The sequence below is a fragment of the Vespa mandarinia genome, chromosome 25, assembly GCF_050613455.1.
Source record: "Vespa mandarinia isolate Hongniang chromosome 25, ASM5061345v1, whole genome shotgun sequence".
In the NCBI taxonomy this organism is placed as follows: Eukaryota; Metazoa; Arthropoda; class Insecta; order Hymenoptera; family Vespidae; genus Vespa; species Vespa mandarinia.
Genome location: NC_140834.1, coordinates 1,460,102 through 1,486,863, shown reverse-complemented (window position 1 = coordinate 1,486,863; position 26,762 = coordinate 1,460,102). Strand labels below are relative to the sequence as shown.

Here is a 26,762-nt window from a genome sequence, read left to right as displayed (position 1 = left end):
CGTGTGTGAGTGTATATTTGAAAGAATTTTTCTACAACGAGCAAAAAGGTGTTTTTTTCCTTAATTGATGTATTTGTTCATGAAATGATAAGAAATGGCAGAGATATTGGAAATGAAAATGAGATTTGGAGTGTACTTAGAGTGATATAGGTATAACGTTATAACGAATAAGACAATAGCAATAAAGATTAATGAATATTTATACGTAAATGTGAGTGTTAATTAGAAAAGTTATGAGTCATATATAAGGAAAAGATGAAACGTAGTTATATTTTAGATTAGATCAAGCATGTAATAGCGTTTAAAATTAAAGAACAGATAATTACAAATAGAATAGGACAGAGTAAAGAGTTGTTATTATCTTAATTATAATATAATTATGTATAATGAAAGATTCCGGAGTTAATTAATCGTATGCGTTAATATGTCCGAGATAAGCCGATGAATAATTTAATATTATAACAAATGTTATCATTCAATAAATGTTATGTTTCAATACGATGCATTTTATACATAAATAACAAATATGAACGTAAAAATATAATATATAAAAGAGTAATAAATCAATGATGTTGCTTATCTTATCATCATTACGATAGATGACAAATTTCCGAGAATTTTTTTATTACATACATACGAATTATATACAGCTGGAGTAAAAAGTCGAAGAACAATATTATAATTGCATCAACACATGAGCAGAAATAATAATCCGTTAATGAAAACTGTAGAACATCAAATGTTCAAGCAGGCCTATTGTCTATCTTGATGCCAATGATAGAAGAACTATATTGACTGACAAGTGGTTGACTGTTTTATCTAAGCGGCGTTCACGTGCTTCAAATAGATATTTTAAATCTATGCCAACAAACGATACGTCATAAGAAAAGAGTGCCCATTTTAAATGAATTTTCATAAAAAAAGAAAAAAAAGAAAAAGGATAAAGTAAAAAAAAATACATTTATTATTATTAATATATTTATAAATATATAAAGATAAATGATAAGTAGAAATATTTTTTAAAAAATCAGAATTATTTTTGTAATCCTGTATGAACTGTTCGAATAAACAATATTTATATATAAATTTTAAAATAAAAAATATAATAGACATAATAATGTTTCTAATATAAAGCGCATTTTTTTGTTATTATTTGAATATATTTGTTATAGAAATTCAAATCATCCATTCCGTTATATATAATCAATCGTTTATGTCACGATTCGTAATGTTACAAAAATCATCCCTGAAAAAAATGTAAAGAATGTATGATTATTATAAAAAATTGTAATATTACAAGAAATTAACATCTCCTATATTTATATTTACCATTGACTTTTTCTAATAAATGGATGAACTATCGGCAGCGAAATCCCATTAAATTCACAAGATCTGGAAGCTGCATAAGCACCCATGTTGTTCCATATAAACCAATCTCCTATTTGTAATTCTGGCATTAATATATCTTTGACGATATAATCATAGGAATCACAAGTCGGTCCCCATACAGTAGAATAATATTCTTTATCAGATACTGGCTACAAAAAATCCACTTTTTATATATATATATATATACATATGTATTGAAATAAAAGAAAACAATTTTGATTATAAAATGTCAGTTATATACATTGAATAGTGCTTTTGGATGACGTGAATTCAATTTCAACAATTCTTCTATAAACCCACTATAAACTCCGCAGCTAACATAATACATCTGTTTCAAATTATTTTCCACAGAAACAGTTCTCTTAGAATGAACGACACTAGCCAAAGTAAATGCTGATGTTACGTAGTATCTACCGGGTTCGCTTATGATTTCTATAGTAGGGTCTATATCTTTAATTGCATCATTAACTAGATGTGAAATCTAAACAAAATACGAAGATAATTATTAATATATTTCATATATATACATTCAAAAGTATCATCTGAATAATCAAACCTCATCGATTTGAAATTCACTTTCCCCAGGGAATCCTCCACCAATGTCAATTAATTTTATATCATTACATTCAATCGATTTAGCAAAAGTAATCAATTCCTTACATATTTCAATTCCACGTACGTACGCATTAAATTCGACACATGGACTACCAACGTGAAAACTAAATCCATATAAAATTAAACCTAAATCCTTCGTAAGTTGTATTAATTCTTTTGCTTCATCGCGTGGTTCACATCCAAATTTGGTTCCAAGTTTGACGCATCTAGCGACAGCAGAATTGCCGTCGCAACGAAAGCGAATAACTATTCTATTAAGAACAATATTTGAGTAAATAATCGACATCACGTAAGATAATTGACATAATACAGGAATACGGAGTAAAATTTACTTACTTTGCTTCGGGAAACAATTTTTTAATTTTATAAAGTTCGCATTTGCCATCCGCAGTCATTTTTTCGACACCTACACTTTTGGCAAATTTTATATGAGACGGAAACTTCGTAGGATTTGCAAAGATTATTCTATTTGGTGATATACCAAGTTCCATAACTTGTTGAATTTCTTGCTGTTATAAATTACGATTTAGAACATATAATATTATTTTACATAAAAATGAAATCATTTACCTTTGATGCGCAATCGAAATTTGCGTTCATAGCTGCAAGAATCTTAATCACCATTGAATGGGTATTACACTTAATAGCTAATAATAAAATTCTTCTATAGAATATTTTTGTAACGTTACAGGGTAAACAAATATTTTAGAAATCTTACCATAGTATGGCACAACTCTTGGCATTTTATTGATCCATTCTTGATGCTTTTTAATTATAACACCGAAATCGAATATATAAAATGTATCTTCGTGATCACGAGTGCTAATGATTTTTTTTATAATGTCATTTTCTTCGATTTCATCCTCATACAGGTGAATTTCTTTGACATTAATTGAAGACATTTTTGACATATACTCCTTAGTCTATACTAGTGCTTTAATGTATATACCAGTACTGTCACTGACCAATGGCATTACATCAAATTTATATGTTGATATTCCATATTTACTTATGAAAATTATTGAATAATTTATAACTATTTTGACATAGCATTAAGAATATTTATTTAATAGCTTATAATAATAAAACGTAAAACGATAAGAAATAAGAAATTGTTATAAAATCTACAAATATTAATTATGGCCATTATATTTTAGTTTCTTGTTCACAGATATTTCTTATCTATATAAATAAATCAAACATTAAATATTAGACAGGAATTAACATTGACTTATTAACGCAAAGTGCGAATCAATCGTACTTACGTATTAGATAAGCCGATCGCCATTTGGCAAAGGGCTAAATGTTTATCATCGTTAATTAATACTGTATGTATTTGTGTGCGTGCGTATACATTTCAGTCAAATTGTTTGATAGCCGAGCAGATCGCTGTTTTTACTTTGTAAAGTGCGTTTGTTTAAGGAAGGATGAGGAGATTAAAAATGAAACGGGATTGATTGAAATGGACAAAGAAGTAAAGAATAGGATAAAAACAATAGAGATTATCGAATGCCAATATATAAATATATATTATTAATATAGTATAAATACCAATAATAGTAATAATATAAATTAATATAAAAAAAATAGTATTGAAAGAAATATCCCAAAGATAATACGGAAACGTACTCGTGTTTTTATTTTTATAAAATTAACATATAATAAGTAAGTGTATATTCAATAATTATTAATATCTATAAAAATTGTCAATAAATAAGTTACTATTGCAATATCGATATTTATAATATATTCCAAATTCCATTCCTACGTTAAAATATTTATTTCATTGTTTATATACAAAAAAAAAACGAAAAAAAAATAAGATCAATACTTCTAGGATAAAATTAAATAGCTGATAGAAATAAAACTTCTACTTACGATTCCATTCGAACTATAAAAACATTCTTATAATATCAAAAACGACATAATTGACAACATCAATGAAAATAAATTTTAGCGCTATAGGAAATATGACAAAAAATGGTTTATTAACGATCAAATTAAACATAGAAGTATTTTTGAAAACTCATTATTATAATATTAAATTATTTTGATTATGTTTCAATAGGATATACTTTATACGAAAATAATAAATATGCAAATAAAAATATAATATATAAAGAGAAATGAATCAAAGATTATTTTATCATCATTACGGTCGATGACAAATTACCAAGCGTTTTTTTATTATTTACGTACGTATTATGTACAACTTAAATAAAAAATCGAAGAACAATATTGTAATAGCATAAACATACTTACAAAAATAATAATTTATTAATGAAAACTGTAGAACATCGATCGTTGATACGGCATAGCCATTTATCTTAATGGCAATATGACGACTAAAATATGATTGTTCATCGTCTTAACAGCGATCATGTGACTTCAAATAGATATTTTAAGTTTGTATAAACAAACGATACTTCATAAGAAAATAATGTTCATTTTAAATGAATGTTCATAATAAAAGAAAAAAAAATTGAATGAATTAAATAAAAATATTTTTATTCTTATTATTTAATAGATTTATTAATATATGAAGATAAATGATAATTAGAAATATTTATTAAAAAATCAGAATTATTTTTGTAATCCTGTATGAACTGTTCGAATAAACAATATTTATATATAAATTTTAAAATAAAAAATATAATAGACATAATAATGTTTCTAATATAAAGCGCATTTTTTTGTTATTATTTGAATATATTTGTTATAGAAATTCAAATCATCCATTCCGTTATATATAATCAATCGTTTATGTCACGATTCGTAATGTTACAAAAATCATCCCTGAAAGAAATGTAAAGAATGTATGATTATTATAAAAAATTGTAATATTACAAGAAATTAACATCTCCAATATTTATATTTACCATTGACTTTTTCTAATAAATGGATGAACTATCGGCAGCGAAAACCCATTAAATTCACAAGATCTGGAAGCTGCATAAGCACCCATGTTGTTCCATATAAGCCAATCTCCTATATGTAATTCTGGCATTAATACATCTTTGACGATATAATCATAGGAATCACAAGTCGGTCCCCATACAGTAGAATAATATTCTTTATCAGATATTGGCTAAAAAATTCCACTCTATATATATATATATATATATATATTGAAATAAAAGAAAACAAGTTTGATTATAAAATGTCAGTTATATACATTGAACAATAGTATTGGATGACGTGAATTCAATTTCAACAATTCTTCCATAAACCCACTATAAATTCCGCAGCTAACATAATACATCTGTTTCAAACTACTACCCACAGATACAGTTCTCTTAGAATGAACGACACTAGCCAAAGTAAATGCTGATGTTACGTAGTATCTACCGGGTTCGCTTATGATTTCTATAGTAGGGTCTATATCTTTGATTGCATCATTAACCAGATGTGAAATCTAAACAAAATACGAAGATAATTATTATATTTCATATATATACATTCAAAAGTATCATCTGAATAATCGAACCTCATCGATTTGAAATTCACTTTCCCCAGAGAATCCTCCACCAATGTCAATTAATTTGATATCATTACATTCAATCGATTTAGCAAAAGAAATCAATTCCTTACATATTTCAATTCCTCGTACGTACGCATTAAATTCGCCACATGGACTACCAACGTGAAAACTAAATCCATATAAAATTAAACCTAAATCCTTTATAAGTTGTATTAATTCTTTTGCTTCATCGCCTGGTTCACATCCAAATTTGGTTCCAAGTTTGACGCATCTAGCGACAGCAGAATTGTCGTCGCAACGAAAGCGAATAATTATTCTATTAAGAACAATATTTGAGTGAATAATCGACATCACGTAAGATAATTAACATAATACAGGAATACGGGGTAAAATTTACTTACTTTGCTTCGGGAAACAATTTTTTAATTTTATAAAGTTCGCATTTGCCATCCACTGTCATTTTTTCGACACCTACGCTTTTGGCAAATTTTATATGAGACGGAGACTTCATAGGATGTGCAAAGATTATTCTATCTGGTGATATATTCAACTGCATAACTTGTTGAATTTCTTGCTGTTATAAATTACGATTTAGAACATATAATATTATTTTACATAAAAATGAAATCATTTACCTTTGATGCGCAATCGAAATTTGCGTTCATAGCTGCAAGAATCCTAATCACCATTGAATGGGTATTACATTTTATAGCTGACAATAAAATTCTTCTATAGAGTATTTTTTTAACGTTACATGGTATACAAATATTTTAGAAATCTTACCATAGTGTGGCACAACTCTTGGCATTTTTTTGATCCAATCTTGATGTTTTTTAATTATAACACCGAGATCGAATATATAAAATGCATCTTCCTGATGACGAGTGCTAATGATTTTTTTTATAATGTCATATTCTTCGATCTCGTCCTCGTACAGGTGAACTTCTTTGACATTAATAGAAGACATTTTTAACCTACACTCTATAATGTATATTGTTGCAATATATAAACTATATTATCACTGATAATTATTGTTACTCTGTATATGTGTTAAAATTTTTTATCTGATCAAGATAATTTTGAACTATTACCACAAATTATGAGCTATTGTCATATAGTTTAGTATTAGTACGATGAAACAACTAGAATATTTGTTTAAAGTCCTTCAGATATAATACGCTACAAATTATCAATGATTATCAAGCTTTGAAACTAATAACTTCTAAATAAAAATCGTTACCCCTGTAAACAATAAATATATACAATATATTGAGAAAAAAATTCAACGTATATATTAATAATAACATATAAATTAATAACTATATGATTCAAATGTACTAAAATCACATAAATGATTTTGAAATGTCGGGGATTATAAAGAAATATTATAAAAATATTTCAACAATTTTTATCTTTTATTTTATTATTAAAAAAATAATAATTCATTTAATTTACAACAATCATTATTATACAAAATTAAGCACAATTATTTTAAATATTAAATTTTAAGATATTAGTATACATGGCCATTATATATTAAACGTTTCCCTTTATAACTCTAATTTATTTATAAGCTGTAACAATCTTAATTAAAATAATATATACGCACACATACGCGCTTAAAAGATTTTTTAATTAAAAAATTAAATATTCGCATTTTCTTGAATGATCATTATTATAATATTAAATCATGCCGATTATATTTTAAAATAAGATCTATAAGAAAATATAATTGATATATTTAATAATAGCATATAAATATGTAACAAAACGCAATATTTTGTCAAATGTTTTATCAAAAATAATTAATGAATGCTAATATTATATATTATTATTATAGTAATAGTAGTAGTAATAGTAATAATATATACTCGATTATTTCTACGGAAGAAAACCATAAAAAAAAATAACGCTGAAAAAAATGTCCGGTAGATAATATGGAAACAAACTCGTATTTTTATCTTTATAAAAAGAATATACATTCACTAATTATTATATTGATAAATATATAACTATTGCAATAACGATATTTAAGATATATTCTAAATTTCATACATACATTCAAATATTTATTTCTTGTTTATAATATAGAAAAATGAAAGAAAGAAAAATAATATCGATAACTTCCATTATAAAATTAAATAGTTGATATAAATAAAATTATTACTTACGATTCAAAATCATTCAAACTGTGAAAAGTGTCTTATAATATCATAAAGCACGACATAATCAACAACAACAATTGTTTATTATCGATCAAAATAAACATACAAGCTTTTTTTTAAGATCTCATTATTATAATATTAAATTATTCTAGTTATGTTTTAATATGATATAAATTATGCAAATACAGCAGATATGTATGTCAAAATATAATATATAAGAGAGTAATAATACCAAAATATTAATTATCTTATCATCATTATAGTAATTTAAAAAATTTGTATAAATATAAATCGAATAAAAATCGAATAACAAATACTATATTATTATAAACATATTTCTTTTCTTTTTTTTTTTTTGATAGAATGTTGACAGTGATTATAATATATATAAAATAAAAATTTACTTATTATGATTATATATTACTAATTTAATAATTATATAAATGATCCAATTTCTGATGATAAAAATATTTTTTTTATTAATATTACGAAAAAATGTTTACATAAACAATTTTTATTTTTTACTTTATCGTCAATGAACAATTACTTTTATCTTTTATTTACAAACAATTATTGTTTCATAGTACGTCATGTTATGACTTGACATTCCTCGACTTAGATAAAATTTCATATAGGAATATTCAATGTCGTGTGATAATTTGTCCTATTTACTAATGTTTCTATTAAAACTACATATAGTGTCGACGATGCACACTGATAATATTTATTCAATGCCTTTAAAATTTACATATTATAATAAATGTAAAATTGGTAAATATGTTTCAAACATTAAAAAAACTGCATGATACGAAAAGTATATTATGGAATAGAACTAAATAATTCCTTTCAAATAAGTCATAAGTAAGTAAATACGTAGTACATTGTATTTCAATATTCAGCATTCTCAGTGATATATAATATTGAAAATTTTTCAATTGAGAAACTGCTATTATATAAAGAAATGAAAAGTGAAAGAATAAAAGAACCTAATTAAATATTACTTTACCGTAACTCATATGATTGATTCATTTCTAACCAGCAGACACTTGACATTGAATTAATGTTACTAACATATTTTAAACATATTTAAATATAGAAAAGCGCATAAGAAAAAAAGCTATCCTTATAAATATAAAAACTATAGAATAATATCTTAAAATTAAACAAATTTTTGTAAAAATTGTCGAACATTGTGGACACAATTGTCGATAAATGAGTACATTTATCGGTAAGTCGATAATTTATCATAAATATCAAAATTATAATAAGATTTTCATAATTAAATAATAAAGATAATGAATATTGTTCATAATATTACAAATGTTAAAAAAAAAATACATATATATGTTTCAACGTAATGAAAAACGAAGGAATTTTCATTTTTTTAATTTTTTCCAAATGAAATGAAAATCAACATAAGAAATTTTCTAAAATAAACAAATTTTCGTCATATATTTTATTATTTTATATAAACAATGAATCGTAATGTCAATAATGATTTTCATAAATTTTCTACTTTATTAATAAACCATATAATTTATATACGATTATCGACAAAAATATAACCTATAAATTAATGTCGATTATGATTTTCTTATATTCTCTTCTTTATTAATACACCGTATAATTTGTACACGATTATCAATAAAAATATAACCTATAAATGAATGTCGATAATGATTTTCTTAAATTTTCATCTTTAATAATATACTGTTTAATTTGTACACGGTTATCGACAAAAATATAACCTAATAATATTAAGTACCAATAATGGCCCACAAGATTACTAAATAACAAATGAAAATTCTCGGTCGATAAACTTTTACTCTCTAGATAAAATGATTCCTACAATATCGACAGTGATATATTCACAAATACATCTACCCCAATACATATCTTCTTACTCAACCGATAATGAGTATCGAAATACATATATATATATATATATATATCATAACTCTAAGCATCCAAACACGCGTTCATATATAGCCACTCATATAAAAATGCATATCCATATCCACTAACGCAATAATAAAACCATATGTTACCTTATATATTGGTATTATTAATCAATTTATTTATTCAAAGATGAATATATCAATGTTTTCTCCCAACAATTTCTTGAATGGTACAGTTCAAGACTTAGTATCCTTTAAGTAATAATCTCGGTCGCATCTCATGTTTATCAAATAGAAAAGAAAATTAAGAAAAAAGAAATTTTGTAAGTCATATATACATTCATATATATATATATATATATATATATATATATATACACTTTATTAGTACCAAGTATAAACTCAAAATCTCAACAGAGGACATTTAGAAGGATACATTATGAACTGTTATTCGTGCGAGTTATCCCTCTCTGTCTCTATTTCTCACTTTCTCTCACTCTACCTCGCTCACTCCCTATCTCAATCTGTAGTAAGAAAGTAATACGAATTATAACCGAGTCAATTTGGAATGTGCTGATAATAATGGGTAATCTAATTAATTTAATTATTATCGAATTTCATTGTTCCATTTTTTATACTTTTCTTTTTTCGACTTTCTTCCTCATCTATCTGTGACATTAGATATAAGAAATTTAATATAAAGAGGATAAAAAGAAATTTTCGTCTTATCGTTTGTCATTTCGCGTGTGAGTGAAAATATATGTTACGAATGATAAGGAAATTAATTGTTTCGAATTTTGTGTGATGATATTTACTTTATTAATTTTCTTTTTATTTTATCCTTTTCTTTTTTTTTCTTTTTTTTTTATTATTATTATTAATAATTATTATTATTCTTTCTATCGTCCGGATCATTTTTCAGATGTGTCTTTGCATCGTTATATACGAAAATTTGATAATATAATAGATCTGTGTTATTTTATATTTTAATTGTCGATAGAACAGATTTAAAATTTTATTCTATTGTTACATTTTCATTGGATATTTATTTCAAAGATGATAATTTGAAAGTGACTGATCATTTATCACTTTGAATTACGCAAATTTTCTTAATACATTAACGACACTTCGTATGGTATATCTGTTTGTGTGTATATATGTATATGTGTACATATATATATATATATATATGTATATATAAATATACATATATACTAGAGATAAAAGATAAGAAAGATTAAGATGTCATATACTACTTAAGATTTTTTATGACGTATAAATACTTTTTTTCGTTTTAAAGAAATATATATATATATATATATATATATATATATATATATATAACATCATGATTAGTATAATTACTGATAACGTTAGAAATATCTCAAGTGCCAGGATGTTATACATCAATAGTTAATATCGCCATTTGCAATTTCTATAGATTTTGTTTTGTTACTCATTTGTTTTTTTTTTCTTTTTTTTTCCTTCTCTCTCATCTTAAACTGTTTTATCGACATGTCGTGTATAAATTATATTACAGATAACATTATTAGATATTGTAGCGGGAGAAAGCTTTATGTTAATATGGCTGCATCCGCATCCATTTTATTAGTAATTATTGCTTTATCAATTGGATTACAAGCGAATAAATTTAAAGGTAGCGATGTATTAGATTTCGTACCACTTATCGACGGGTAAATAACATTTGTTTTTGTTAAATTTTTTAAACTCGGTCGATAAAGTATAATCGAACTTATTGATACTACTTTACAGGCATAACGATTTACCATACAATATGTATGTAAAGTTGAATAATTTGAAGGAATTTCCATTTAAAAAATTAATCATTAATGATCCAATTTGGGGAAAAGAAGTATGCCCAACATGTTACACCGACTTGCCACGTTTAAAAGCTGGAAAAGTTGGTGGACAGGTAAGTTATATAATCGAATAAAATTTGTATAATTTTTTCTTTTTTTATTATTTTTATGATTGTTATTGTTGTTATTGTTGACTAATCGTTATTTGATAAATTAAATTAATATATATATATTTTTTTTTTGTTATATTCCTTACAGTTTTGGGTTGCGTATGTGTCCTGTAAGTCACAATACAAAGATGCAGTACAATTGACATTACGTCAGATAGACATGATCAAAAGATTTATAAATCTTTATCCGGAACATTTGGAATTGGTTAAACACGCAAGAAACATTGAACTTGTTTGGAGAAAAGATAAAATAGCATCGATGATTGGTGTCGAGGGTGGACATTCATTGGATTCCAATTTGGCTATATTAAGGACTTACTACGAATTAGGTGTTCGCTATGTTTCATTGACGCATATTTGTAATACACCTTGGTAAGTCTCACTGCAATACCGACTAATGATAATATATATACTATAAATGTATCGTATTAAACAAAATTATCTTTCTCTACATTATCGACAGTTGATATGTAAAAATTCATAATAATACATTTTTATATTTCATCTTTCAAAATATTATTTTAGTAGAATATTCTAACATTATTCATGATTATAAATATATTATAATAATTGCAACTATTTTTTTCAAGCATGTACTTCTTTATCGTATGATGATAAATTCTTTACAAACAAGTTGTTATTCCTTTTTTAATCGAGACAATGATTATTATAATATCAATTATTATTAATGAGATTACATTACAATGACCTTCTGTTCTTTTTTTTTTGTCTTTCTTTAAAGGGCTGATACAGTTATCTTCAACGACGGATACGTACATAATCTTACAAAATTTGGAGAAGTATAATTATTTTCTTTTATTTTGTTTTACTTTTATCCAAATAACAAGTTTTACTCAAGATAAAGTTAAATTGTTTTTCTAGAGCATTGTTTACGAAATGAATCGTCTTGGGATGTTAATCGATCTCTCACACGTTTCCCATAATGTCATGAGACAAGTTCTTGCTATATCACGAGCACCTGTTATATTTTCTCACTCCTCCGCATTTTCTCTTTGTAATAATTATCGAAACGTTCCTGATGACGTACTACATTTGGTAGTAAGTAATATCACTAATATTAAACAAAAATAATGTACTTTTTATAAATTATACTTTATCGACAGAAAAAAAATGAGGGGATCGTTATGGTTAATTTTTATTCGGGATTTGTTAATTGCAACAAATCTAGAAACGCAACAATGCAAGATGTTGTAGGTATGATTTATGATTTATTAAATGATAAAAAAAGAAAACATTTAATTATCGTCTATTATTCTTGTCATTGATTAATTAAGTCTATTGATGAATAAAGTCTGGTTCTTATATATTTCTATATCTTTCTATATATCTAATATATATTTCTTTTTTAGATCATATTAATTACATTAGAAAAATTGTTGGAGTAAATCATATCGGTATTGGAGCTGATTATGATGGTGTCGATAAGTAAGAAAAAATTAATAATAATAATATTAATAATAATAATAATAATAATAATAATAATAATAATAATAATAACAATAATAATAATAATAATAAAAGTAATGATTATTTATGAATAATTCTAAATAAATACAGATTCCCGGAAGGTTTAGAAGATGTGTCAAAGTACCCATCATTGTTTGAAAGTTTATATGAAAACCGTAAAGGAGAACAAGAATGGAGCAAAGAGGATTTAGGAAAGTTAGCTGGAAGAAATTTTATCGTAGTTATGACCAAAGCAGAAATAGTACGATGATTAATTTTAATATCAATTTGATTATAATTAAAAGAACGATTTATAAAATAATATATGAATTTATTTTCTTTAACAAAAAGGTTCGCAATGCGATGTCATCTCATCCGCCTATCGAAGATATTATTAATGTAAGAGATATATCTCAAGCGCAAACAAATGAAGGATTGAAGCCGGGATTATGTCAAACTGCAAAAGAGTAAATATTTTCTGAAATCCATTAGAAGAATCATATTTTATTGGTTGAAAAATAAATTATTCTTATCTCGATTTCATTTTTATTTATCTATTTTTTACAGATGGAATCAGATATTATATTCAAATACCCTAAGTGAAACTGAGCCAACCGATTCAAATCAATAATATTATTAGAAATAGTATAATTTGTATTTTTAGATTTAAAACAAACACACATAATGTTAGTATTTTACATATGATACATTATTATATAATATTTTAATTATCACATTTCTTTTATTATAATAAAAAAATAATTTATTCTAAATTAAACAAATGACTGTTACTGTTAAGTCTGATAATGGCACAAAATTCTTCCCTAAAAAAGAAAATATTTATAAAGTAAGATTGATATAAATAAATTTTTTAAAAAATTAACAAATATAATATTAATATTAACCATTGACTTTTTCTGATAAATGGATACACTTCCGGTGGCATGAACCCATTAAATTTACAAGTTATAGTATTTGTGTATGCACCCATGTCCTTCCATATAAACCAATCTCCTATTTCATATTCAGGCAATAATATATCTTTAATGATACAATCCAAGGAATCAAGAGTTGGCCCCCATATAAAGGAAGAATATTTTTTTTTATCGGATATAGACTACAACAAATTCACTTCCTTTAATACATATATATATATTGAAATTAAAGAAAATAATTCTAAATATAAAATATACATTGGATAATGGGATTGGTTGACGTGAATTGAAGTTCAATAATTCTTCCATAAACCCACTATAAACCCCGCAGCTAACAAAATACATCTGTTTCAGACCATTTTCCACAGATACAGTTTTCTTAGAATGCACGAAACTAGCCAAAGTAAATGCTGATGTTACGTAGTATCTACCGGGTTCGCTTATGATTTCTATAGTAGGGTCTATATCTTTGATTGCATCATTAACCAGATGTGAAATCTAAACAAAATACGAAGATAATTATTATTATATTTCATATATATACATTCAAAAGTATCATCTGAATAATCAAACCTCATCGATTTGAAATTCACTTTCCCCAGGGAATCCTCCACCAATGTCAATTAATTTGATATCATTACATTCAATCGATTTAGCAAAAGAAATCAATTCCTTACATATTTCAATTCCTCGTACGTACGCATTAAATTCGCCACATGGACTACCAACGTGAAAACTAAATCCATATAAAATTAAACCTAAATCCTTTGTAAGTTGTATTAATTCTTTTGCTTCATCGCCTGGTTCACATCCAAATTTGGTTCCAAGTTTCATACATTCAATGACAGCAGAATTATCGTCGCAACGAAAGCGAATAACTATTCTATTAAGAACAATATTTGAGTGAATTATCGACATCACATAAGATAATTGACATAATACAGGAATATGGAGTAAAATTTACTTACTTTGCTTCGGGAAATAATTTTTTAATTTTATAAAGTTCGCATTTGCCGTCCACTGTCATTTTTTCGACACCTACGCTTTTGGCAAATTTTACATGAGATTTACATCATACTTCGTTGGATTTGCAAAGATTATTCTATCTGGTAATATACCAAGTTCCATAACGTGTTGAATTTCTTGCTATTATAAAGAACGATTTAGAACATATAATATTACTTTACATAAAAATGAAATCATTTACCTTTGATGCGCAATCAAAATTGCCTTTCATAGCTGCCACAACTTTAATTACCATTGGATCAGGATTACATTTAACAGCTAACAATAAAATTTTTCTATAAAATATTCTTATAACATTAAACAATAAAAAACAAAACAAAAATAATCTTAAAAATATCTTACCATAGAATGGCACAACTCTTGGCATTTTTTTGATCCAATCTTGATGCTTTTTAATTATAACATCGAGATCTAATATATAAAATGGATCTTCCTGATGACGAATGCTAATGATCCTTTTTATAATTTCATATTCTTCGAGTTCATCCTCGTACAGGTGAATTTCTTGGATATTAATTGAAGACATTTTTGACATATACTCCACAGTCTATGCTAGTGCTTCAATGTATAAACTAGTACTGTCACTGATCAACGGCATTACATCAAATTTATATAACGATATTACATATTTACTTATGAAAATTATTAAACAATTTATAACTCTTTTAACATAGCATTAAGAATAATTATTTAATAGCTTATAATAATAAAACGTAAAACGATAAGAAATATGAAATTGTTATAAAATCTACAAATATTAATTTTGGCCATTATATTTTAGTTTCTTATCCACAGATATTTCTTATCTACATAAATAAATCAAACATTAAATATTAGACAGGAATTATCATGGACTTATTAACGCAAAGTGCTAGTCAATCGTACTTACGTATTAGATAAGCCGATCGCCATTTGGCAAAGGGCTGAATGTTTATCATCGTTAATTAATAATGTACGTAAGTGGGTGCGTGCGTATATATTTCATTCAAATTGTTTGATAGCCGAGCAGATCGCGGTTTTTACTTTGAAAGTTTTGCGTTTGTTTAAAGAAGGATGAGAAGATTAAAAATGAAACGGGATTGATTGAAATGGGCAAAGAAGTAAAGAATAGGATAAAACAATAGAGATTATCGAATGCCAATATATAAATATATATTATTAATATAGTATAAATACCAATAATAGTAATAATATAAATTAATATAAAAAAATAGTATTGAAAGAAATTTCCCAAAGATAAAACGGAAACGTATTCGTGTTTTTATCTTTATAAAATTAACGTATAATACGTAAGTGTATATTCAATAATTATTAATATCTATAAAAATGGTCAATAAATAAGTTACTATTGCAATATCGATATTTATAATATATTCCAAATTCCATTCCTACGTTAAAATATTTATTTCATTGCTTATATCCAAAAAAACGAAAAAAAATAAGATCGATACTTATAGGATCTCGTCCTCGTACAGGTGAACTTCTTTGACATTAACAGAAGACATTTTTAACCTACACTCTATAATGTATATTGTTGCCATATATAAACTATATTATCACTGATAATTATTGTTGCTCTATATATATATATATATATATATGTTAAAATTTCGTATCTGATCAAGAGAATTTTGAGCTATTACCATAAATTATAAGCTATTGTCATACAGTTTAGTATTAGTACGATGAAACAACTAGATTATTTGTTTAATATCCTTCAGATATAATACAAAATATTTTGGCAAATGTTTTATCAAAAATAATTAGTTAATTGCTTAAATTATATATTATTATTATAATAATAGTAGTAATAATAGTAACAATATATATTCGATTATTTCTAAGGAAAAAAACCATAAAAAAAAAATAACGCTGAAAAAAATATCCGGTAGATAATATGGAAACAATAGTTGATATAAGTAAAATTATTACTTACGATTCAGTCATTCAAACTGTGAAAAGTGTCTTATAATATCATGAAGCACGACATAATCAACAACAACAATTGTTTATTAACGATCAAAATAAACATACAAGCTTTTTTTTAAGATCTCATTATTATAATATTAAATTATTCTAGTTATGTTTTAATATGATATAAATTATGCAAATACAACAGATATGTATGTCAAAATATAATATATAAGAGAGTAATAATACCAAAATATTAATTATCTTATCATCATTATAGTAATTTAAAAAATTTGTATAAATATAAATCGAATAAAAATCGAATAACAAATACTATATTATTATAAACATATTTCTTTTCTTTTTTTTTTTTTGATAGAATGTTGACAGTGATTATAATATATATAAAATAAAAATTTACTTATTATGATTATATATTACTAATTTAATAATTATATAAATGATCCAATTTCTGATGATAAAAATATTTTTTTTATTAATATTACGAAAAAATGTTTACATAAACAATTTTTATTTTTTACTTTATCGTCAATGAACAATTACTTTTATCTTTTATTTACAAACAATTATTGTTTCATAGTACGTCATGTTATGACTTGACATTCCTCGACTTAGATAAAATTTCATATAGGAATATTCAATGTCGTGTGATAATTTGTCCTATTTACTAATGTTTCTATTAAAACTACATATAGTGTCGACGATGCACACTGATAATATTTATTCAATGCCTTCAAAATTTACATATTATAATAAATGTAAATTGGTAAATATATTTCAAACATTAAAAAAAAAAGCATGACACAAAAAGTATGTTATGAAATAAAACTAAATAATTCCTTTCAAATAAGTCATAAGTAAGTAAATACGTAGTACATTGTATTTCAATATTCAGCATTCTCAGTGACATATAATATTGAAAATTTTTCAATTGTGAAACTGCTATTATATAAAGAAATGAAAAGTGAAAGAATAAAAAAACCTAATTAAATATTACGTTACCGTAACACATATGATTGATTCATTTCTAATCAGCAGACACTTGACATTGAATTAATGTTACTAACATATTTTAAACATATTTAAATATAGAAAAGCGCATAAGAAAAAAAGCTATCCTTATAAATATAAAAACTATAGAATAATATCTTAAAATTAGACAAATTTTTGTAAAAATTGTCGAACATTGTCGATACAATTGTCGATAAATGAGTACATTTATCGGTAAGTCGATAATTTATCATAAATATCAAAATTATAATAAGATTTTCATAATTAAATAATAAAAATAATGAATATTGTTCATAATATTACAAATGTTAAAAAAAAAATACATATATATGTTTCAACGTAATGAAAAACGAAGGAATTTTCATTTTTTTAATTTTTTCCAAATGAAATGAAAATCAACATAAGAAATTTTCTAAAATAAACAAATTTTCGTCATATTTTTTATTATTTTATATAAACAATGGATCGTAATGTCGATAATGATTTTCTTAAATTTTCTACTTTAATAATATACCATATAATTTATAGACGATTATCGACAAAAATATAACCTATTAATTAATATCGATAATGATATTATTAAATTTTCATCTTTAATAATACACTGAATAATTTGTACACGGTTATCAACAAAAATATAACCTAATAATATTAAGTTCCAATAACGGCCCACAAGATTACTAAATAACAAATGAAAATTCTCAATCGATAAACTTTTACTCTCTAGATAAAATGTTTCCTACAATATCGACAGTGATAAATTCGCAATAACATCTGTCCCTATACATATCTTCTTTATCAACTGATAAAGAATATCAACCTACATATCAATATATATATATTGTTGTTATATATATATATATATATATATATATATATATATATATATAATATCTCTATGAACATACACACACGCACACATATAAGCCATGCATTAGTAATACATATCCATATCCACTAACGCAATAATAAAACCTTATGTTACCTTATATACTGGTATTATTAATCCATTTATCTATTTAAAGATAAATATATCAATGTTTTCTCCCAACAATTTATTGAATGGTCCAGTTCAAGACTTAGTATCCTTTCAGTAACCATCCCGTTCGTATCTCATGCTTAGAAAAAATAGAAAAGAAAATTAAAAGGAAAGAAATTTTGTAAGTTTTATATACATTCAAATATATATATATATATATATATATATATATATATATATATATAGATCTGGCTAATTACGTTATTGTTTGTGGTTTATCAAGAATAGAAAAAGTAGAAGAAGAAGAAGTGGAAGAAGAAGAGGAAGAGGAAAAGAAATAGCAATATGACTATATATAAATATATATATTGAAAATGTTGATAAATATGTATTAGGGTAAAAGAAAAAAATAAGTTATTTATACACATCATAAGAGAACGCAAGAAGAAAAATATACGTAAGTCGACAGGTATATATATACAACATATATACATACATATATATATACACTTTATTACTACCAAGTATAAACTCAAAATCTCAACAGAGGACATTTAAGAGGATACATTTTGAACTGTTATACGTGCTAGTTATCTCTCACTGTCTCTCTCTCACTCACTCTCACTCTACCTCGCTCACTCCCTATCTCAATCTGTAGTAAGAAAGTAACACGAATTATAACCGAGTCAATTTGGAATGTGCTGATAATAATGGGTGATCAAATTAATTTAATTATTATCGAATTTCATTGTTCCATTTTTTATACTTTTCTTTTTTCGACTTTCTTCTTCATCTATTTGTGACATTAGATATAAGAAATTTAATATAAAGAGGATAAAAAGAAATTTTCGTCTTATCGTTCGTCATTTCGCGTGTGGGTGAAAATATATGTTACGGATGATAAGGAAATTAATTGTTTCGAATTTTGTTTGATGATATTTACTTTATTAATTTTATTTTTATTTTATCCTTTTCTTTTTTTTTCTTTTTTTTTTTATTATTATTATTAATAATTATTATTATTCTTTCTATCGTCCGAATCATTTTTCATTTACGATGTGTCTTTGCATCGTTATATACGAAAATTTGATAATATAATAGATCTGTGTTATTTTATATTTTAATTGTCGATAAAACAGTTTTAAAATTTTATTCTATTGGTACATTTTCATTGGATATTTATTTGAAAGATGATAATTTGAAAGTGACTGATCATTTATCACTTTGAATTACGCAAATTTTCTTAATACATTAACGACACTTCGTATGGTATATCTGTTTGTGTGTATATATGTATATGTGTACATATATATATATATATATATATATATATATATATATACATGTATATATAAATATACATATATACTAGAGATAAAAGATAAGAAAGATTAAGATGTCATATACTACTTAAGATTTTTTATGACGTATAAATACTTTTTTTCGTTTTAAAGAAATATATATATATATATATATATATATATATAACATCATGATTAGTATAATTACTGATAACGTTAGAAATATCTCAAGTGCCAGGATGTTATACATCAATAGTTAATATCGCCATTTGCAATTTCTATAGATTTTGTTTTGTTACTCATTTGTTTTTTTTTTCTTTTTTTTTCCTTCTCTCTCATCTTAAACTGTTTTATCGACATGTCGTGTATAAATTATATTACAGATAACATTATTAGATATTGTAGCGGGAGAAAGCTTTATGTTAATATGGCTGCATCCGCATCCATTTTATTAGTAATTATTGCTTTATCAATTGGATTACAAGCGAATAAATTTAAAGGTAGCGATGTATTAGATTTCGTACCACTTATCGACGGGTAAATAACATTTGTTTTTGTTAAATTTTTAAACTCGGTCGATAAAGTATGATCGAACTTATTGATACTACTTTACAGGCATAACGATTTACCATACAATATGTATGTAAAGTTGAATAATTTGAAGGAATTTCCATTTGAAAAATTAATCATTAATGATCCAGTATGGGGAAAAGAAGTATGCCCAACATGTTACACGGATTTACCACGTTTAAAAGCTGGAAAAGTTGGAGGACAGGTAAGCTATAAAATCGAAATCAAATTTGTTTTATTCTTTCTTTTTTTATTATTTTTATGATTGTTATTGTTGTTATTGTTGATTAATCATTAATCGATAAATTAAATTAATATATATATTTATTTTTTTTTTGTTATATTCCTTACAGTTTTGGGTTGCGTATGTGTCCTGTAAGTCACAATACAAAGATGCAGTACAATTGACATTACGCCAGATAGATATGATCAAAAGATTTATAAATCTTTATCCGAAACATTTGGAATTGGTTAAACATGCAAGGAATATTGAACTTGTCTGGAGAAAAGGTAAAATAGCATCGATGATTGGTGTCGAGGGTGGACACTCATTGGATTCTAATTTGGCTATATTAAGGACTTATTACGAATTAGGTGTTCGTTATGTTACATTGACGCATATTTGTAATACACCTTGGTAAGTCTCACTGCATTACCGACTAATGATAATATATAATATATAAATATAACCTATTAAGTAAAATTATCTCTCTCTACATTACCGACAGTTGATATGTAAAAATTCACAATAATGTATTTTTATATTTCATCTCTTAAAATATTATTTTACAAGAATATTCTGACATCACTCATAATTATAAATTTATCATATTAATTCCAATTATTTGCAATTATTATAATAAATTACAAAATTCATGCATAGTTTGCAAAAATAGTTTGCAAAACTCATGCATGTATTTCTTTTTCGTATGATAATAAATTCTTTACTAACAATTTGTTATTCCTTTTTTTAATTGAGACAATTATTATTATAATATCAATTATTGTTAATGAGATTACATTACATATGATCTTCTGGTTCTTTTTTTTTTTCTTTTTGTTTTTCTTTAAAGGGCTGATGCAGTTATCTTCAACGATGGATACGTACACAATCTTACAGAATTTGGAGAAGTATGATTATTTTTATATTTTTTTTTTTTTTCAAATAACAAATTTGACTCGAGATAAAGTTAAATTGTTTTTCTAGAGCATTGTTTACGAAATGAATCGTCTTGGGATGTTAATCGATCTCTCACACGTTTCCCATAATGTCATGAGACAAGTTCTTGCTATATCACGAGCACCCGTTATATTTTCTCACTCCTCCGCATTTTCTCTTTGTAATAATTATCGAAACGTTCCTGATGACGTACTGCATTTGGTAGTAAGTAATATCATCAATATTAATGAAAAATAATGTACTTTTTATAATTTATACTTTATCGACAGAAAAAAAATGAGGGGATCGTTATGGTTAATTTTTATTCGGGATTTGTTAATTGCGACAAATCTAGAAACGCAACAATGCAAGATGTTGTAGGTATGATTTATGATTTATTAAATGATAAAAGAAAAAAAAACATTTAATTATCGTCTATTATTCTTGTCATTGATTAATTAAGTCTATTGATGAATAAAGTCCGGTTCGTATATATATATATTTTTTTTTAAGATCATATTAATTACATTAGAAAAATTGTTGGAGTAAATCACATCGGTATTGGAGCTGATTATGATGGTGTCGATAAGTAAGAATAAATTAATAATAATAATATTAATAATAATAATAATAATAATAATAATAATAATAATAATAATAATAATAATAATAATAATAGTAATGATTATTTATGAATAATTCTAAATAAATACAGATTCCCGGAAGGTTTAGAAGATGTGTCAAAGTACCCATCATTGTTTGAAAGTTTATATGAAAACCGTAAAGGAGAACAAGAATGGAGCAAAGAGGATTTAGGAAAATTAGCTGGAAGAAATTTTATCGTAGTTATGACCAAAGCAGAAATAGTACGATGATTAATTTTAATATCAATTTGATTATAATTAAAAGAACGATTTATAAAATAATATATGAATTTATTTTCTTTAACAAAAAGATTCGTGATGCGATGTCATCTCATCCGCCTATCGAAGATATTATTAATATAGGAGATATATATCAAGCACAAAAAAATGATGGATTGAAGCCGGGATTATGTCAAACTGCAAAAGAGTAAATATTTTCTGAAATCCATTAGAAGAATCATATTTTATTGGTTGAAAAATAAATTATTCTTATCTCGATTTCATTTTTATTTATCTATTTTTTACAGATGGAATCAGATATTATATTCAAATACCGTAAGTGAAACTGAGCCGACCGATTCAAATCAATAATATTATTAGAAATAGTATAATTTGTATTTTTAGATTTAAAACAAACACACATAATGTTAGTATTTTACATATGATACATTATTATATAATATTTTAATTATCACATTTCTTTTATTATAATAAAAAAATAATTTATTCCAAATTAAACAAATGACTGTTACCGTTAAGTCTGATAATGGCACAAAATTCTTCCCTAAAAAAGAAAATATTTATAAAGTAAGATTGATATAAATAAATTTTTTAAAAAATTAACAAATATAATATTAATATTAACCATTGACTTTTTCTGATAAATGGATACACTTCCGGTGGCATGAACCCATTAAATTTACAAGTTATAGTATTTGTGTATGCACCCATGTCCTTCCATATAAACCAATCTCCTATTTCATATTCAGGCAATAATATATCTTTAATGATACAATCCAAGGAATCAAGAGTTGGCCCCCATATAAAGGAAGAATATTTTTTTTTATCGGATATAGACTACAACAAATTCACTTCCTTTAATACATATATATATATTGAAATTAAAGAAAATAATTCTAAATATAAAATATACATTGGATAATGGAATTGGTTGACGTGAATTCAAATTCAATAATTCTTCCATAAACCCACTATAAACTCCGCAGCTAACAAAATACATCTGTTTCAGACTATTTCCCACAGATACAGTTTTCTTAGAATGCACGAAACTAGCCAAAGTAAATGCTGATGTTACGTAGTATCTACCGGGTTCGCTTATGATTTCTATAGTAGGGTCTATATCTTTGATTGCATCATTAACTAGATGTGAAATCTAATCAAAATACGAAGATAATTATTAATATATTTCATATATATACATTCAAAAATATCATCTGAATAATCAAACCTCATCGATTTGAAATTCACTTTCCCCAGGGAATCCTCCACCAATGTCAATTAATTTTATATCATTACATTCAATCGATTTAGCAAAAGTAATCAATTCCTTACATATTTCAATTCCACGTACGTACGCATTAAATTCGACACATGGACTACCAACGTGAAAACTAAATCCATATAAAATTAAACCTAAATCCTTTGTAAGTTGTATTAATTCTTTTGCTTCATCGCCTGGTTCACATCCAAATTTGGTTCCAAGTTTGATGCATTCAGTGACAGCAGAATTGTCATCGCAACGAAAGCGAATAACTATTCTGTTAAGAACAATATTTGAGTGAATTATCGACATCGCATAAGATAATTGACATAATACAGGAATACGGAGTAAAATTTACTTACTTTGCTTCGGGAAATAATTTTTTAATTTTATAAAGTTCGCATTTGCCATCCACTGTCATTTTTTCGACACCTACGCTTTTGGCAAATTTTACATGAGACGGATACTTCGTTGGATTTGCAAAGATTATTCTATCTGGTGATATACCAAGTTCCATAACTTGTTGAATTTCTTGCTATTACAAATTACAATTTAGAACATATAATATTACTTTACATAAAAATGAAATCATTTACCTTTGATGCGCAATCAAAATTGCCGTTCATAGCTGCCAAAACTTTAATTACCATTGGATCAGGATTACATTTAACAGCTAACAATAAAATTTTTCTATAAAATATTCTTATAGCATTAATTCAATAAAAAAGAAAAAAATATCTTACCATAGTAGGGTACAACTCTTGGCATTTTTTTGATCCAATCTTGATGCTTTTTAATTATAACACCGAGATCTAATATATAAAATGCATCTTCTTGATCACGAGTGTTAATGATATTTTTAAAAATATCATACTCTTTAAACTGATCTTCGCAAATCTGAATTTGATTGACATCAATAAAAGACATGTTACACATATTATATTTTATCATCTATGTTGTTGTTTCAATGAGCCGTTCATTTATACTATTATGAATACCAATAACTTCCTGTATTATATACTACATATGATATTTACTTAATGATAACATGAACATCAAATACAGATGGTTGTCTAACTTAATGTTTAAAATATATTTAATGTTCTGCATAGAATAGACGTTAACTAAACATAAATTAAATAAAAAATATTTATGATGTTAAAAACAAATTAAAATATATTATTATTTTAATAAACGATTACGATTTAACGAACGTTAACGTCATATTTTATAATTTTAATGGACAATCACATTTCCGAAACACGAGTGGTAATCAATATTTTTTCTTTTTTTTTAATATAATTTAAAAAAAATATTTTGCCTTTCCCGTGTATAGATGAATTTTATTCACTTTAACAAAAGACATCTTTCACGTATACTATACACTATACTTATAACTATTGTCGCAATAAGTCGCTTATTTATAAACTAACATTGCAACTGATAAACGTTTTTTTTTTTCATATATATATATATATATATATATATATATATATATATATATATATATGATAAAATTTTATTTCTTAAGAAAATTATGAGCTATTACAAACGAATTAGTTATTTATTAGGTCTAACATAATGGTAAAAAAATTTGTTCAATGTCCTTCGAAATAATATCTAATGAATAATAATTATTCAGCTTACTAATATATTATTTCTAAACATAAACTGTTAAGTCTGTTTGTTAACTTTTGTTAATAACATGTGTAACTTCAGGGACAGGTATGGACAAAATATGAACTACGAATACAAGTGGGAAACGATGTCACTTATCCCACCAATCATATATATATATATATATATATATAAACTTATGTTGGTTATTTTCCTCTCACGCGTACATAACAATTGTATTTGACGTGAATTAAAATAATTTAATGGATGAATAGACTTTGAATTTACATTTTTCAATCTCTCATAATTATATTTCTTTCGTTGATGTATATTTCGCAATGATTTTTATTAGATAGAACGTCGATACGTATTTTTGTTAATCGATAAATGAATAGAAAAGAATAAATATTATTGACAAATATAAAAATTATTATACGAATCTACGAGAAAAATAAGAATTTGTTCAATATTTTTTTTTTTTTTTTTTAAATAATTAACGAATATTTATATATTATATCATTTCAATATAAAATTAAAATATGAGTTAATTTTCGTATTATGTATTTAGTAAAATTCAGAACCTTTTTTTTTTTTTTGTTATTTTTTCTTTTACGTGGTTAATAAAAAAAAAAATAATAATAAAAAAGAAACAATTGGTTATCCCTATAAAACTAATCCACTCTATACGACTTCGTCTATTACTATTTATTACTATGGTGTCCCATAAATTTCTTTCCCTTCTTTTTTTTTTCATTTCATTTTTACGTGGTTAATAAAAAAAAAAATAATAATAAAAAAGAAACAATTGGTTATCCCTATAAAACTAATTCACTCTATACGACTTCGTCTATTACTATTTATTATTAGGGTGTCCCATAAATTTCTTTCCCTTCTTTTTTTTTTTTTTTTTTTATGCAAAATCAGTAGACGATATTTGTTGTTTAAGATTGATTTACTGTGTTATATTTGAATCGTTCTGCACTATTATCTTCTTCAATCTCTCAGGAAGACTCATTATAATGCCCTATTTTCAAAATTGTTAAGAACTTGAAAAATATTCATCGAGGTTCATTCGATGGACA

The 26,762-nt window shown here is 24.9% G+C and overlaps 6 protein-coding genes across 12 annotated transcripts; 2 read left to right on the top strand and 4 right to left on the bottom strand.

Annotated features, from left to right (window-relative positions):
* Nucleotides 1-1,125: 1,125 nt before the first annotated feature.
* Nucleotides 1,126-2,915, bottom strand: LOC118446637 (ornithine decarboxylase 1-like). Its single transcript, XM_085664160.1, has 7 exons — nt 2,723-2,915; nt 2,575-2,651; nt 2,341-2,513; nt 1,946-2,255; nt 1,631-1,870; nt 1,330-1,538; nt 1,126-1,246 (listed from the first exon to the last, which is right to left on the bottom strand). Exons 1-7 carry the CDS (start codon nt 2,913-2,915, stop codon nt 1,204-1,206), a joined length of 1,245 nt encoding a protein of 414 aa, XP_085520286.1. The 3' UTR covers nt 1,126-1,203.
* A 1,731-nt stretch (nt 2,916-4,646) lies between these two features.
* On the bottom strand, nt 4,647-6,452 carry LOC146872174 (ornithine decarboxylase-like). Of its 2 annotated transcripts, none has more exons than XM_085664158.1 (7): nt 6,269-6,452; nt 6,121-6,197; nt 5,887-6,059; nt 5,492-5,801; nt 5,180-5,419; nt 4,884-5,092; nt 4,647-4,800 (listed from the first exon to the last, which is right to left on the bottom strand). In XM_085664158.1, the coding sequence occupies exons 1-7, from the start codon at nt 6,450-6,452 to the stop codon at nt 4,758-4,760; spliced, it is 1,236 nt and encodes a 411-aa protein (XP_085520284.1). In that variant the 3' UTR covers nt 4,647-4,757. The 2 variants fall into 2 exon arrangements, with proteins under 2 accessions (XP_085520284.1, XP_085520285.1); XM_085664159.1 differs by having other exon boundaries at nt 6,121-6,163; nt 6,269-6,331.
* A 3,541-nt stretch (nt 6,453-9,993) lies between these two features.
* Nucleotides 9,994-13,793, top strand: LOC118446607 (dipeptidase 1-like). Of its 2 annotated transcripts, XM_035877499.2 has the most exons (11): nt 9,994-10,134; nt 11,089-11,242; nt 11,322-11,481; nt 11,627-11,910; nt 12,281-12,338; nt 12,421-12,597; nt 12,663-12,753; nt 12,909-12,984; nt 13,117-13,267; nt 13,357-13,472; nt 13,573-13,787. In XM_035877499.2, exons 1-11 carry the CDS (start codon nt 10,131-10,133, stop codon nt 13,634-13,636), a joined length of 1,335 nt encoding a protein of 444 aa, XP_035733392.2. In that variant the 5' UTR covers nt 9,994-10,130; the 3' UTR covers nt 13,637-13,787. The 2 variants fall into 2 exon arrangements, with proteins under 2 accessions (XP_035733392.2, XP_035733395.2); XM_035877502.2 differs by lacking the exon at nt 11,089-11,242 and having other exon boundaries at nt 10,002-10,134; nt 13,573-13,793.
* LOC118446610 (ornithine decarboxylase 1-like) lies at nt 13,769-15,492 on the bottom strand. The gene is given in 8 exon segments (XM_035877505.2): nt 13,769-13,829; nt 13,911-14,122; nt 14,199-14,438; nt 14,514-14,823; nt 14,909-15,015; nt 15,018-15,086; nt 15,148-15,224; nt 15,309-15,492. Coding segments are annotated over 8 exon segments (1,260 nt in total).
* A 3,499-nt stretch (nt 15,493-18,991) lies between these two features.
* LOC118446606 (dipeptidase 1-like) lies at nt 18,992-23,223 on the top strand. 4 transcript variants are annotated; one of them, XM_035877496.2, is made up of 12 exons: nt 18,992-19,069; nt 19,172-19,345; nt 20,573-20,726; nt 20,805-20,964; nt 21,113-21,396; nt 21,833-21,890; nt 21,967-22,143; nt 22,209-22,299; nt 22,432-22,507; nt 22,634-22,784; nt 22,874-22,989; nt 23,090-23,223. In XM_035877496.2, exons 3-12 carry the CDS (start codon nt 20,617-20,619, stop codon nt 23,151-23,153), a joined length of 1,287 nt encoding a protein of 428 aa, XP_035733389.2. In that variant the 5' UTR covers nt 18,992-19,069; nt 19,172-19,345; nt 20,573-20,616; the 3' UTR covers nt 23,154-23,223. The 4 variants fall into 4 exon arrangements, with proteins under 4 accessions (XP_035733389.2, XP_085520326.1, XP_035733388.2 ...); XM_085664200.1 differs by having other exon boundaries at nt 19,172-19,357; XM_035877495.2 differs by having other exon boundaries at nt 19,055-19,069; nt 19,177-19,357.
* Nucleotides 23,209-25,450, bottom strand: LOC118446608 (ornithine decarboxylase 1-like). 2 transcript variants are annotated; one of them, XM_085664201.1, is made up of 8 exons: nt 25,385-25,450; nt 24,807-24,960; nt 24,660-24,736; nt 24,426-24,598; nt 24,031-24,340; nt 23,716-23,955; nt 23,428-23,639; nt 23,209-23,346 (listed from the first exon to the last, which is right to left on the bottom strand). In XM_085664201.1, exons 1-8 carry the CDS (start codon nt 25,427-25,429, stop codon nt 23,286-23,288), a joined length of 1,272 nt encoding a protein of 423 aa, XP_085520327.1. In that variant the 5' UTR covers nt 25,430-25,450; the 3' UTR covers nt 23,209-23,285. The 2 variants fall into 2 exon arrangements, with proteins under 2 accessions (XP_085520327.1, XP_035733396.2); XM_035877503.2 differs by lacking the exon at nt 25,385-25,450 and having other exon boundaries at nt 24,807-25,361.
* Nucleotides 25,451-26,762: the final 1,312 nt, after the last annotated feature.